This window comes from Acipenser ruthenus, chromosome 19, assembly GCF_902713425.1.
Source record: "Acipenser ruthenus chromosome 19, fAciRut3.2 maternal haplotype, whole genome shotgun sequence".
NCBI lineage: Eukaryota > Metazoa > Chordata > Actinopteri > Acipenseriformes > Acipenseridae > Acipenser > Acipenser ruthenus.
In genome coordinates, this window is record NC_081207.1 from 2,014,859 (window position 1) to 2,029,655 (window position 14,797).

The 14,797-nt window shown below is 40.5% G+C and overlaps 2 protein-coding genes across 7 annotated transcripts in view; one reads left to right on the forward strand and one right to left on the reverse strand.

The window, feature by feature from the left end:
* LOC117424183 (syntaxin-binding protein 4-like) overlaps nt 1-10,243 on the reverse strand; it is a 47,290-nt gene extending 37,047 nt beyond the window's left edge. The window contains exons 1-5 of one of the 3 annotated variants that reach the window (XM_058992310.1): nt 9,914-10,243; nt 2,661-2,734; nt 2,474-2,569; nt 1,996-2,065; nt 1,783-1,857 (exon numbers count right to left, since the gene is read on the reverse strand). In XM_058992310.1, the coding sequence (XP_058848293.1) occupies nt 1,783-1,857; nt 1,996-2,065; nt 2,474-2,569; nt 2,661-2,733 (314 nt within the window). In that variant the 5' untranslated portion in view covers nt 2,734; nt 9,914-10,243. Of the gene's footprint in view, nt 1-1,782; nt 1,858-1,995; nt 2,066-2,473; nt 2,570-2,660; nt 2,735-5,706; nt 5,980-9,913 lie in introns of those variants that run through there. The other 2 variants (XM_058992308.1, XM_058992309.1) reach the window with 2 other exon arrangements.
* A 110-nt stretch (nt 10,244-10,353) lies between these two features.
* LOC117424375 (cytochrome c oxidase assembly protein COX11, mitochondrial) lies at nt 10,354-14,259 on the forward strand. Of its 4 annotated transcripts, none has more exons than XM_034040642.3 (5): nt 10,354-10,487; nt 11,888-12,290; nt 12,756-12,911; nt 13,205-13,330; nt 13,751-14,259. In XM_034040642.3, the coding sequence occupies exons 2-5, from the start codon at nt 11,937-11,939 to the stop codon at nt 13,931-13,933; spliced, it is 819 nt and encodes a 272-aa protein (XP_033896533.1). In that variant the 5' UTR covers nt 10,354-10,487; nt 11,888-11,936; the 3' UTR covers nt 13,934-14,259. The 4 variants fall into 4 exon arrangements, with proteins under 4 accessions (XP_033896533.1, XP_033896532.1, XP_058848294.1 ...); XM_034040641.3 differs by having other exon boundaries at nt 10,367-10,487; nt 11,876-12,290; XM_058992311.1 differs by lacking the exon at nt 10,354-10,487 and adding an exon at nt 10,552-10,944 and having other exon boundaries at nt 11,876-12,290.
* The last annotated feature ends 538 nt before the right edge of the window (nt 14,260-14,797 follow it).

Consider the following 14,797-nt stretch of genomic DNA (forward strand, 5'->3'; position numbering starts at 1 on the left):
GTAAAGCACAGAGAGGTCTGGTAAAGCATAGGGAAGCATTGTAAAGCACAGAGAGGTCTGGTAAAGCATAGGGAAGCATTGTAAAGCACAGAGAGGTCTGGTAAAGCACAGGGAAGCATTGTAAAGCACAGAGAGGTCTGGTAAAGCACAGGGAAGCATTGTAAAGCACAGAGAGGTCTGGTAAAGCACAGGGAAGCATTGTAAAGCACAGAGAGGTCTGGTAAAGTATAGGGAAGCATTGTAAAGCACAGAGAGGTCTGGTAAAGCATAGGGAAGCATTGTAAAGCACAGAGAGGTCTGGTAAAGCATAGGGAAGCATTGTAAAGCACAGAGAGGTCTGGTAAAGCACAGGGAAGCATTGTAAAGCACAGAGAGGTCTGGTAAAGCATTGGGAAGCATTGTAAAACACAGAGAGGTATGGTAAAGCATATTAAAAAAACAGCGCAAAACGTGATAAATTATGTTAAATACCCTGTTCAAATTGTATAGTTGATACAAGGGATAATTTAGAGAAAGTTAGCTGTATCCATATGCTAATGGTATAACTGTCAATTAAATAAAGTTCAATTTTCATAGAACTAGCCAGTTTAACAAAAAGTTTAGAGAAGTTTCATTTCTCTAGTAAAATGTCAAAGTTAAGAACACGAGTCTGAAACATGGGTTACTTTCAATTGTGTGACCCTGAGCAAGTCACTTAACCTCCTTGTGCTCCGTCTTTCGGGTGAGACGTAGTTGTAAGTGAATCTGCAGCTGATGCATAGTTCACACACCCTAGTCTCTGTAAGTCGGCTTGGATAAAGGCATCTGCTAAAAACTAATAAAAATAATAATAATAATAATAATAATAATAATAATATTATCTTAAATTACTGTTCCTCCCCATTTACAATATGTTTTGCCTGGGCAGCCTGTGATTTCGGCATCACTTCCTGTGGCCAACCTGGACAGCCGATGCTTCCAATTTTCAGTGACTGTAGCCGGACGGCAGTGTTTCAGAAAGGTGGCCGTCGCATTTTGAAGCGATTACTGAGTCTATTTCAATCTGCAAAAGCTGAAGAACAGCAGCAGCACCTGGGGTTATGCCAGGCAAAGCCTGACAGTTCTAAGTCAGCAGTACTGAGCGCCAAATACGCTTTGCCTTGCCTATGATAAACGAAACGTTCTGCACTGACTGTAGCCTTCCCCTCAGTACACATGTGCTTCACTGTCCATACACGATAGTGTATGTATCCACTTCCATTTCTAAACATGTAAAGAGAATGGCAACGCTTTACTATGAGTGGCAGAAATAAGTATTTCATTATTAAGCAATGAACCATGTGCTGAAGTTTAGTTACATGTTAATAATATTTCAGATGTATGTTGAGTATGTTTTTTGAGACTTGCTCCTGTAAAAAGAACACATGCACAGACTTATATGCAGCGTTACTGATATTATTCTATAAGCTTGCCACACTGCCTAAATGCTGTGCTTTTAAACCACACTGCCATTCACAATCACATTTTTATGATCGCCTGAATAGGGTATTGGTAGTTTCACATACCAGTCTTTCTATGTCTTATTTAATGCAGCAGGAAACTACCAAGTCTCAAAAAACACTCAGCATACATATGAAATAGGAGCTCAAATGGCAGTCTAATGACAGATACACACATGCATGTCTACTGACTGTTTATTAACATGTAACTCAACTTCAGCACATGGTTCATTGCATATTAATTAAATAATTACTTATGCCAGTCACAAAATAAAGCGTTACCAAGACATCAGCATTCTCTTACTTCGATTCCTCATCCCGAGCGATCAAGAGGGATATGTGGTTGGATGCAGAGGCCATCCGCAGGATATCAACTGCCCTGAAAGAAAAAACATTTCAAAGTTTGCAATGTCTGAAGGGGAAGAGGTGGGACAGTAATGCTCTAGTCATGCTCTGTTAATAAAAACATACATTAATCAACACAGACTGCCTGCATGTTTAGTGTTTATTGGAATACCTCTCATTGGTCACACCTCCCAAACTCTCATTATTAACATCCAAAACAAGATCGCCAGGTTGTAGTCTCCCTGTAGTAAAGAAAAAACACCATGAAATTAGGAGCAGCACACTGCGTCTTCCTGCAAACCTCTCCCATCAATAAAACAGGCGTTCTGTAACCCACGCAAGAATCAATCCTGAGGACACATTCAAACACGCAGTGCAATACAAAGTGATGGCTGCTTACATCTGTTAACGGGCTAGCTATAACGCGTGACACGATAGGGTGCGAATTTCTTGTTCTAAAAAACAAAAAAAATACACTCCCTTTATTAATTTAATTATTATTATATAGACATTATATTATATTGTAGTAAACTTTCATAAGGGAAGTTACTGACACATTCCAAACACATTTCTGATGTATGGTAACCTTGAGCTTCTGCTGTACATCGACAGTGTAAAAATGTATCAAACATCGCAGGACAAACCCATACCGTCTCTGTCAGCAACCCCTCCAGGAAGAATCCTCTTGATATAAATGCCATACTCTTCACCGGTGTGCTCTCGATACCCTCCAATGATTTTTACACCTGCGGTAAAAGTGGCATTTTATTTTTAAAATATTTTAAAAAATAACTAAAAGTAAAAAGCAGAAGAGGAGAATCTGAATGGAAAACTCACCCAGGCCGTGCTGACAACGAGAGAACACCAAGCGCTGGACAGCCCTGTTTATTCCGTGCGGGCCCATCATCATCCTGGATACACAACAAAGACACCAGCATACTCAGTGCAGGGATGGAGGGAAGACTCCCATTGCATATCACCCATTCCAGGATTTACCACCAGCTTCATTAGCCATGGCGTCTAGGTAACAAGCTCAGGTGTGTCTTATTAAACATAGTAAAACCAGGAATGGATCAAACTGCTATGCAGTGGGAGTCTTATTCCCATCCCTGCGGGCGAGCAAGTGGTAATACTTCCACTCCTAGAAAATATGGGCTGTTGTTTTAAAACTGATTGAGTTTCATTTAATTTTTAATTGAATTATAATTCATATTCCAGTATCTCTCAGGAGTAAAATAAACCTGGTACAGTAGAAGCAAGCTATTTTTTTCCCAACTTCATTTATGCATTGGTTTCCTTTTGCAGCATATCATTTTGTTACAATCCTTTATAAATTCTGTTATACGAACGAATACGAACATGGTCCTTTTTGAAACCCAATACATTTCAAGCCATGTTTGGTCAAATATTCAAAAGGCTACTAGAAAATAGATAACACTGTGGGTACCCCTGAAAGCGTGAGACTGCCTGCTCATTAAAAATCTGTTGCATATATATTGAGATGATTATCTATGCAGGGATAGCCAGGTGCTGATTAAGATAGAGGTCTGACAGGAAGAAATGGCAACACAATGCAGCACCCACCAGATAAATAATCTGTCCTGATCATTATTAAATAAAGCCGCAACTAGACAAGGACAGAACGGGGTGAATGCGATCAGACTTTAGATCAATTAAAAAGAAAAATTAATCCCAAATTCTATCCGGTTCTTTATTTATAGAATGGATCGCATTTATTTTTAAATCAGTTAATCTGTTTACATTGAATTTGTTTCTTAATCACAAATCAATAATCTTTCAATTGAATTAATAAAGCTGTTCCCATTCCCTATGCTAACAGCCCCTTTTGTTTCTCTGCTCAGCTAAACCACCGGTGCCTAATTTATCAAAAAGCCCTGATCCAGCAAATCCTGCCTGTCTCCAAATGTGTCTGATCGGGACCGTGTTTAATCCGCAAAGCAGACAGGGGCTCCGTGACGAATCACGACACAACGAACACAAGGTTAACAAGAGTTTAGGGTATAACTTGAAACTATTTGTTCAAAGGCACACTGTGCACACATTCTAATAGTCAAGAAGCCACTCCTACAAGAAAACGAAATAACTGTTACAGAACAGAAATTCATGAAACCAATAGATGTTTTCCTTCCAGCGTACCATTTACATTTGCTAATTTACAGAATATTACTATCCGTTGCAACGCTAGACTTGTATTCGAAACCATAATAAGATGATTATCATTAGCGAGGCTGCTAGGACCTCCCATGAGTGGATATCAGCCCTGTATTACTGTGTCCTCACAATTAAGGGTTTCTCAACTTTTCACCCCTTTTGCGTCACGCATTGGGGAGGAAACTAAGCCCTGATCAAACCGAATGGGCTACAACTCCTGTGTCCTTAAACGGCTTCACTGCAGTGGCAGTTGCATGAATGTTAACACTGGTTTCAGCTATGTGGTTTGGATTTGACGTCACTAAATTATTTGTAAAATCCGAGCACAAACGGACGTATAGAAAAATAATTCCACTTGATACTGTCTACGATTGCATGTATGTTATTTAAAAAAAAGTTATATAAATAAGTAAAATAAATACATAAACAATTACTGCAAGTCAGACAAGTCGTCATATTTTCCTGGGAGTTCCAGAGAACAATGCAGTCCTTTTGTGCTTTCCCTGGAACCTTGAGTTTCTTTAAGTTCCATAAAGAACAATATAAAGTGAACAATGGAGGGTTCTATAGAATGGACAGGGAATTTGTTTGAAAAAGGAACTGGAATTGGAATTTAAAACAGGAATTGACCCCAAACCTGTCTAAATCTTTGTTTAAGTAACCATGAATAACCTTGTGTGTAAATCTTGCCATTGATACTTTTTACTGGACCAACAAATACGTGTGAAACACAAGCTTCCGAGACTACAATAGGTGGGTACCTATCTGCAGAGTTCAAATTCCTGTTTTAAAATGTAAATGTGAGCACAGCTTCATTTCAAACCCACTTTCACCCGGGAAACTGCGCACTCCTGAAAGCTTGTTTTTCAAAATGACTTCTTGGCATCAACAAAAGTTATTAAAAGAAACACTGCCTCTCTTTTTTTAATGTAAGGACCAATGCCGCTAAACACAACGTTATTGTGTATTTTCTACCCGAATACACATCCTGTAAAACACTGACGCCTCTAAAAATCTAAATACAAGATAGAAGACTTGTGCAAATGGACTGGGGCAAGTTCTATCTAGGTTAATGAACGCTAAACCACATTCTGCAAATGTTACACTTAGTGAAAACAATTATCTTTGAACCTCAAATGAAATAGTGACTACCAGTGAAGCTTTGGAATCTCCCTTCATCTCCTCACACCCCTAGAGGAAACACAATGAGCATTATTAACACAACCCCACGCTGTGCAGCCACCTGCTCAATCTCTATTAGAGAAATGTTTATATTGCATATTGATTATATTGATCAATTCTAAGAGTTCTAAGATTGAAACTCAGGCTTTATTTAACTACAGTATAAAGCATAAAAAAACTTGTTAGAAACAGTAAAAGAAAACACATTTCTGCATCAGAATAGAGGATTCAAATGTTCAGAACTGGAGAAGAGGAGTTTCAAATGGATAACTTTCTGTCGCCTCCCTCTGCCCTTTCCTGTTGATGAGCATAGCATCAGATTGTACTGCCTATTTTTCATTTACATTAGTATATCACTGTACAAACAAACTGATGAACTACAGCCTACAAATAAGCAGAAGTGTTCCTCTGTCAGCAGTGTGTTTCAAACCCTCTCGATACACAATGCAATAAACAAACCTACAGGGTTTTTTTTGGGTTGTTCCCAGCGGCTGAAAAACAAATGTAAGAAAAATATATTGTGACATACCAGTATAAGAGAGACAAGCCATCAAATCTTTCGGGTTCTGCTTCGTCATGTGGGAGCAGAGACATTTTTTAAACGGAGAGGTAAACTCAAAGTCTCAGAAGACACAGCAGTCAGTCACTCAGTGTGGAAGAGATGAAGGTTCAAACCGGGAGAGCTCTGTATAAACAATGTGTCCAGACAGAGGCAGAGGCACTAGCCTACCTTCCTATTTAATCTCTCTTGATATCCGTGTGTTACATGCTCTAATTCACCTATTGCACTAACGCCCTCTGCAGACTCGAAGCACCTTGCGTCAACAGAAACAGATATTGCCATTCCAGCCCTGCTTCCCTGTGCTTTGTTTAGGGAAAGGATTAAGAGAAAGATATTAAATGTCCATCTGGCCACAGCCCTCGTTAATAGAAAGACAGGCTCTCCTGTTGCCAGACAATGCGAAGCGCACTGACCTACTAACATAGGACTTATTTATTTTGTTTATTTATTTTTTAATTGGTCTGGCTTTAGGACAGTGCTCTAATGAATAAGCCATTTACTAAAATAAAGGACTGTTTGTTTGTCAACCTTGTTCTCTAGTAGTTGTTGTCTTTTTGGGGTTTCCTAGTACCAGTAAGAAGCCCCCAAAAGACTGCCAGTAGTTTAACACCATCAGGGCTGAAAAAAGGGAAATACTTCTATTTTATTGACTAAGTTAAGAGAAAGTGAAATGGGTGGTTATATTAAGAAAGTGTTTTGTGCAGCTACTGGCAGCAGGGGAACCAGCTCCTGGTCGTAACATCTGCCTAAATATGGACAGATCGGAAAATGTATTTTCATTCTTTGACAATGCACCTTTAATAGATGTAAAACTTCAGCAGGTAAAATATTAACAAAAATTGAATGGGGTTTTTAGCGGATTACCAATTTTTTGTTTTGTTTTGAATCAAGCTTATTACTTATTATTACTTATTAGCTTTATTGCAAGTATTACTGGCCCCCCTTGTATTTGGGTTGAGAATGTTTTTTGCTTGCTATCTGTTTTTTTTTTTGTTTATTTATTTTATGCAAATATTTCATATCTATAGCCCTATAGATAACCTGCATCCTAGTCCCTTCGGCGTATCCTAGTCCCTTCGGCGCACATGACCCGATTGCACCTATAACATTGAAGTGAGTTTGACCTACAGCACGCGAAGGCATTAGGCACCATGTTACTTGGGTTGGCGTTACAGTACCACACTACCTAGAAACACATCGTACGCACAGCAGAGCATATCAAAGTTTCCTCTAGAGCTTTTAATTAGGAGCACAGCATATGCTGGACGTCATCGAGGACAAACAAATCTAGTTGGCTGTTAATCTGGCTGGCTACCAAATAAGAATAAAACCGGATTTATACTCCTAGTACTAATGTCAACTGCTGCTCAATTAGTACTGACTCATCCTAGAAGTGCATGTGAATTCAAATATTTCCATGCACAGTTTAATAAACCCTGTTCCTCCTTTGCAGACAATAGCCAACTTTGCCTTCTTTAAAGAACATCCAGTGCACAGTACCCAGGCTCACAAGAGATAACAGGGTCATTAAGGACTGCGGAGGATTTCTTTAGGATGGGAATCACCAAACCCAAAACAGACGACTCCAATAAGACATTCAGGGGGCTGTATGTAAGCAAGCGGCTTTAAGTTATTTCTTCTTAGCTTTGGAATTGTAGCTGCCATTATTGTGCTAATAATAATAATAATGATCTGCAGCACGAGAGCTCTGAGGACAATGTTCCACAGCACTCTTTGAAGTGTTGCCAATAGAGTGCTTCCCTTTTTTCTTGCGGTGCACAACAACACAGCAAATTGTGAACTGTGCATGGGCCCTCAAATCCCTGGTGTTCAAACTGTGCATGGGCCCTCAAATCCCTGGTGTTCGAACTGTGCATGGGCCCTCAAATCCCTGGTGTTCAAACTGTGCATGGGCCCTCAAATCCCTGGTGTTCGAACTGTGCATGGGCCCTCAAATCCCTGGTGTTCAAACTGTGCATGGGCCCTCAAATCCCTGGTGTTCAAACTGTGCATGGACCCTCAAATCCCTGGTGTTCAAACTGTGCATGGGCCCTCAAATCCCTGGTGTTCAAACTGTGCATGGAACCTCAAATCCCTGGTGTTCAAACTGTGCATGGGCCCTCAAATCCCTGGTGTTCAAACTGTGCATGGGCCCTCAAATCCCTGGTGTTCAAACTGTGCATGGGCCCTCAAATCCCTGGTGTTCAAACTGTGCATGGAACCTCAAATCCCTGGTCTTCGAACTGTGCATGGACCCTCAAATCCCTGGTGTTCGAACAGTGCATGGAACCTCAAATCCCTGGTGTTCCCTTAAACATTCCACAAATTAGAAAACTGCACTCACCCATTTCCACAAACACACCCTGTTTATCAGCTGCACTACAACACCAGGTTCTAACCTTAAATCCTCAAAATCAGTTAATTCACCAGCTGGAAAGTAGTGTTAATTAACCACAGGAAAAACAAAACTCAACATCTGTGTCTCTCTCTCTCTCTCTCTCTCTAACCCTGTTTTGTACATTCAAATCTTTTGGCTCCATCTGCTTGTTCACAGGACTTTCCCTCTTACAGCTGCAGCACATTTAGTTAGAAGGCTAGTTAGAAACAAACAGGGATGGAAACAAGACTCCGATTGTAAAGCAGTGCCACCCATTCCAGGATTTACTACGAGCTTGATTTGCTACAGTGTTTAGGTAACAAGCTCAGGTGTGTCTTATTAAACTCATAGTAAAACCAGGAATGGATCAAATTGCTATGCAATGGGAGTCTTATTTCCATTTCTCTATTTTTATTTTTTTTAATGGTTTCTCAAATTAAAAAAAAAAACACAAACTCTATGAAAGGGCAAGGGAAGGTCTTTAGAGAGAGCTGGAACTCCAGCTTCTAATCAATGGGTAATGACACTCCTGAAGGATTCACACCAGCAGGGATACCTCTGCTAAACTAATCTGACAAATCCTATTCTTTAAGCCTATATGACCTGGTCACCACGTTTTTAGGATACATTCTATTATGAACAGGGTACTGACCACACAAGGATAACACATACAGCTGCTTATAATAACATAAAAACATGATGCAGGGATTGAAAACTCAGCGCCACAAAGATGAGCAGATAAATGTGCAATGACCAGAGGGAGATGCAATGTTGTGAAAACATGGTTTTATTTGTAATATTTTAGTTGAAGTAATGATTTGCACGACTGCTTTTGATTTTTTTTAACTTTCGTCTTGTAATGTACAAGTTCATGTAGGCTTACCCAGTTTCATTCAGAAACTGAAGGCAGTCCTGTTTCAAGGCGTTTTGGTGGCCCAGTGGTTAAAGAAAGGGGCTCGTTACCAGAAGGATCTGGGTTCAATCCCAGCTCAACCACTGACACTCACTGTATATGACCCTGAGCAAGTCACTTAACCTCCTTGTGCTCCGTCCTTCACGTAAAACAAACGAGGTCCTACTGGAAGTGACTCTGCATAGTTCACCCCTTAATCTCTGTAAATCGCTTTCGATAAAAGCGTCTGCTAATTGACTAAAATAATAATACTGCACAGCATCTGGCAATCCCGTTGTACACAACAAATCTCAGGACTGGTGAAGTTTTACTCGTCTCAGATTTGGGTGCGACCTGCTCCTTTTACGCCATTGTCGGTTTCCAAGCAGTATTAAATGTGTTTGATTTCCTTCCGCTCCTCTTATTTTCTGCCTGTATGTTTTAGAAGCATGCTGTTAATACAATAAACATGTATGCAAATGTACTGTAACAGACCTAACCGTGCAAAACATAAGCAGACTGCGCCCGCAAATTGTGCAGGACAGTACATCGCAGAACACAACAAAGATTATGAAGTCTGCAACATGTTTATCTAGCAGAACGCCAAAGAAAGCTTTAACAGTGCACCGCTACAGAGCCGCCCCAGCTGTAGCTTCATTTAACCACATACACTAAAAAGCTGGCCGAAAGAAATCATGAACTGCACCCCGACTCCAGTCCATGTGCAACATGTTGGGATCCACAGTGAGTGAGTGAGGCAGGGTAACTAACCCGTAAACTGAACGTTAAAATGCAAACAAACAAAAAACTATATATACATATATTCAGATGTAAACATGCACAAAGACAAACCCCGCTAATTGTGTCTGTTGACAATAAATAACACTTTCTGCAAAGCTGCTCACCTGTTTCCATTGTTTTAAAAACTTAGCGACGTTTTCGTTTTCCCATGCTGCCTCGCGCTCCGCCAAGCCTTTCTTCTGTGCGCGCACGCGTTGCACAGGGTCGGGAATCAGTTTATTTGTTTCAATAAAGCATAACATATAACATTATAACATTATGATGACTCTAAAACAACGGCTAGGGTCCCACGCTTCTTTTTTGGTCTCGAGGTTCGGTTTTCAGCAGTGACGGATTTGTACATGTATTTATTTATTTTAAAATGACACTCTTGCATTTTCAAAATAACAATAATATAATCTCTCATTTGTCATTTAAATTGGTTACTACGGTCGCTGATCTGCAATTGCAGTCCGTCCTTCAAACACGTCTTCAGAATTATATATATATATATATATATATATATATATATATATATATATATATATATATATATAACTGTTCTTTTCCAAGCCTCGGAATACACGGAACTATTATTTCATAGTTTGCAGAGCCGGGGGACAGTAAAAAAGATGGGACCCTGTAGTGTTGAATAACTTTGGTTTGTCATGTAGAGGAGAGCGGCATCTGGAGAAACAGGTGTGGATTTAATAATTTTAAGTAACACTTCAATTATAGTAGACGTGGCTTGGTTATATCGTACTATATGAAACTGTATACAATATATTTTAAGCAGAAGTGATCGATGCTTGAAAAATGATGCCTGCCTGTCAGAGATACACCACTGTAGCTACCTTTCATTGTCGCTTATAATGTTTGTTTTACTGTGGAAGCATGATAAAGCAGTAAATAATTGCGTTGATAAAATGCATACGCACATTATTAAACCAATTCAATTAGTTACCGTCACTTGGAAACGTACACGCGTACGGTGTCGTTTTAAAAAACAAAACGAGTAGGTCAGTATTATATTCTGCAGGTAGGCGTTGCTGATTGCAGACGGGTCAGGCCAGGTATTAAGTGGTTAGATAAGGTGGCAGGCACACGCATTAGTTACTTTAACCAATCAGACTGCAGCAGCCGGGCACTGAGGCAGGTTTGTGTGTGTGTCAGCCGGCAGGAGCTTACTGTGTCTCTAAGTGGACTTACACTTACGGTCAGGTCGGGCAGAAGTCAATCGACGTTTATTTCAGTTTTTCCTGCTAATTGCAAAAAATGCGACTTACTGCAGGGTGCCGTTTGGAAATCCATGTCGTTTTAAATGCATAGTAAGATGTCCGGGCTCTGTGCATTTACCATCTGCACCCCACACCCAAGGCTACTCTGCTGTATTAATTATCTCCCTTTCAGGACCGGCTGCTTGTAGGATTGTTTTACTTGGGCTGTGTGTCCCTTGCATTAGGACATTGCATAGCTTGCATGACGACAGCGTCATCTCATGTTGTCTTGTTTGTGATCTCAATTAAGCTGGATCTTACTTAAGAAGTGTGTCACGCAGCTTGCCATACGTAACGTGTTTTCTAATCTTAACGGGGTATCCCTGGTTACCACGATGTAAAGGAAGAACGCCTCCCTGGACGACCAGTTATCTTCAGGTCACTCCTCAGAGAGCCTCGTGCGGAAATAAATCAAACAAGGGAGCAATGCAGTCTGGGAAAGACGTGCATTCTGATTTTACATGCCTTATAGGGTAACCCTGTGTAACTATCCCGCTAGCCAAAGTGCTGGGAGTCATTGGTACTGAAGGACATGGGAGGAAGAAAGTGTATTTAATTAGATTTGGAGAATGCATAGCAGAGTAATAAAGCATGGGCAAGCATTGTAAATCAAGAAGAACATAAGAAAGTACCATGGTAAAGTATCATGGTAAACGCATATTTTAAAAAATCATGGCACATTAAAGTAAATGTATGGTATAACTGTAAAAATACCTTGCAGAAATATGGTGGTAAACGTTTATAAGGTCACTGGAGTGTTTTAACAGTTCAGAGTGCATGTCAGTCCTACTTTTTGTTTTATTTTTTAAGTTTGTTTCCTAGGACCTGGAAACCTCACTGGTAAAGCACCAGAACAGAGCAGTCTGTCACCATGCTGTGGAGGGACCTGTCTGCCATCCTCCGCCAGCCTTTATCCTGGGCAAAGAACTCTGCGATTCGAACAGCAGTGCCTTGTCAGCTCTGCAGCAAGGGGATACAAAACTTAACAGCAACAAAACCACTGCTGCACTGCTGTCCTGGGCAGCTCCTTTCACAGAGGACGGGTTCCCAACCGCTGTGGACGCAGGTCCGGGGAATGAAAAGCCGTAGAAACCCTCACACTGAGAGCCAGCAGGAGGAGTGGAGGAAAAGGAACAAGACCATCCTGACTTACATCGCAGCTGCCGGAGTGGGGATGATTGGCATATCCTATGCAGCTGTGCCTCTGTACAGGTTGTACTGCCAGGCAAGTTGAAAAGGGAATTACGCACACACCACGCACTAGGAGCTGGGCACTGCCCAGGCTGAGAATGAGCTCTTCTTTGTGCACTGATAATTGGCTTGAAATTCAAGAGCATGTAGGAAGGATAAATGGAACGCCCTTAATTGAGATTCTAAGAGGAACGCATTCATGGAAGGTCACAGCCCTCTTGTTATGTTTTGGTTCTGTTAGATCCAACTGAGGTTTTTATTTATCATTAGCTTTTAAGCAAACTGATTTACTTTTTGTCAGTTTAGTGAATACTGTCCCGTAGTGGCGTCATAAGAAAGAGCAGTAACTGGTGCCTTAATATTATACTTTTTCTCAGAGTGACTGACTGGGACATTTTATCTCCAACAAAATAAATCGTATCTTATAATTAGAGGAGGTGAAGTTATAGGCAGAACTGGGTTTGTTTTTTTGTGAATCTGTTTTCATTTGAATGTTCAGGCTTCAGGACTCGGTGGGACTGCAGTAGTGGGCCACGATGCTGAAAAGGTGGAGTCCATGACTCCTGTGAAGGACCGCATCCTCAAGATAACCTTCAACGCAGACGTACACGCGGGCTTGCAGTGGAACTTCCGCCCCCAGCAGACTGAAGTATATGTACGTTTCGGATCACACTTTCAATGTGATATTGCAGCACTGCTTTCTGTTCTGATTTGAGCGTGGGTTTGCCCTCTCCAGAAGAGAACACCTCATCATGCATTGCTTGAATCGAGTGTTAATGATTTACATGCATTGTGTAACGTTACAAATTATAGAGCAGGAAGGATTATTTGCTAATGTTTGCTAGAATAATTATGCAGATATAAAGATCTGTTCTCTGGGTGCATTTTCTAATAGAAAAGTGTTTTGTTTTTACCCACTGTAGTGATAGAAATGTTACTCTGTCGTAGGTTTCCCCAGGTGAAACTGCTTTAGCCTTTTATAAAGCAAAAAATCCCACCGACAAACCTGTGATTGGAATCTCTACCTACAATGTGGTCCCCTTTGAAGCTGGACAGTACTTTAATAAAATACAGGTAGGAAAAAAAAGAACATGGAGATGAGTGCGTTTAAACCAGCTGCAGTACCACTTCACAACAATAGGTGGTGTGTGAGTTTTAAGTTTCTAGTGTGAAGACTACATTGTGCTTACACAGTAACTTGAGTTAAGAATGATTTCAATGCAGAAAGGATACGCATGCTGGTGAGGTTCAGTATACAAGGAATTAGACCTGTAGTGCAGTCCCAGTACAGGGAGCTTTCACATGCGTCCACTTGTAGCTGTATTAGCGTTCACATCACTGTGAACAACACAAGCAGACAGGATACAAAACTGACAGAGACTCTGTGATCAAAATGTAGTTAGTACACAGCAGAGCTGAAATACAAAATAGATACAGCACAGCATGTGTGTGAAGCCTCTTCATAACCGTTGAGCATCTCCTTTGCCTCCACAGTGCTTCTGCTTTGAGGAGCAGAGGTTGAACCCGAACGAGGAGGTGGACATGCCCGTGTTCTTCTACATCGACCCCGAGTTCGACGATGACCCCAGAATGGCGCGAGTGGACACCATCACACTGTCCTACACGTTCTTCGAAGCAAAGGAAGGGCAGAAGCTGCCACTGCCTGGATATAGCTGAAGGAAACGATGGGTGGGGAAGCAATTCTGCAAAATCCTCATTCAAGTTGGAGATTAAAAAAAAAAAAAAACTTTTTATAACAAACCTGCCCAATCAAATAAAAAAAGATTCAGCAAAATCTACTGTAGTTATACTCTGTCCTGGATTATTTAATGTATTTTACTAAGCACATATGTTTTAACTGATTCTTTTTTTTATGTAAAGATGCCCTTATACTGGATAGGATGTAATGCAATTAAGCCAGGAAATAATGCAAATAAAACTAAGGAAATTGAAGCAAAATGAAATGCTTTTGAAGAAGAAAAAATAAACATATCCATTTGTAATGGCACTTCTTTATTTGCTGCGATGAGCCTCACAGTGGGAAACAAAGGTACTAGAAAACAGCAAGAGAAACCGATCAGGCGTGACTGCTTGGACATGCTCCAGTGTGTTGAATAGTTTGTAGAAGACACCACTCTATAAGTAAGTGCACTGGTGTTGAGGTTTTACCCAGTAAAGTGATTTATTTACCACCCAAATTGAATTTAAATTAGGTTTAATGTTTGGATTAATGCCAACAAATCCCAGCAGATGAAGGTGATTAACTGTCCGCTTGTTTTTCAAACTGAAAGCACTAGAAATGAAAACTTGAAATGAAAAGGCACTATTATAACTGCAGCTGATACTGTTAAAGAGGGCATGAGTTCTAATTGTTGATCGCAGTACCATGTACAGAACTTTGAACTCTGCTTCTGATTAAACTGCTAGACAAACAGCCGCAGACTGCTTTTGACAGAAGTGGTTTTTGGCACATCTAACTTGGTCAAAGGGCAGACGTCTGATTTGTGTTGCTGTAATTAAAAAAATTTTTGTATAAAGTAT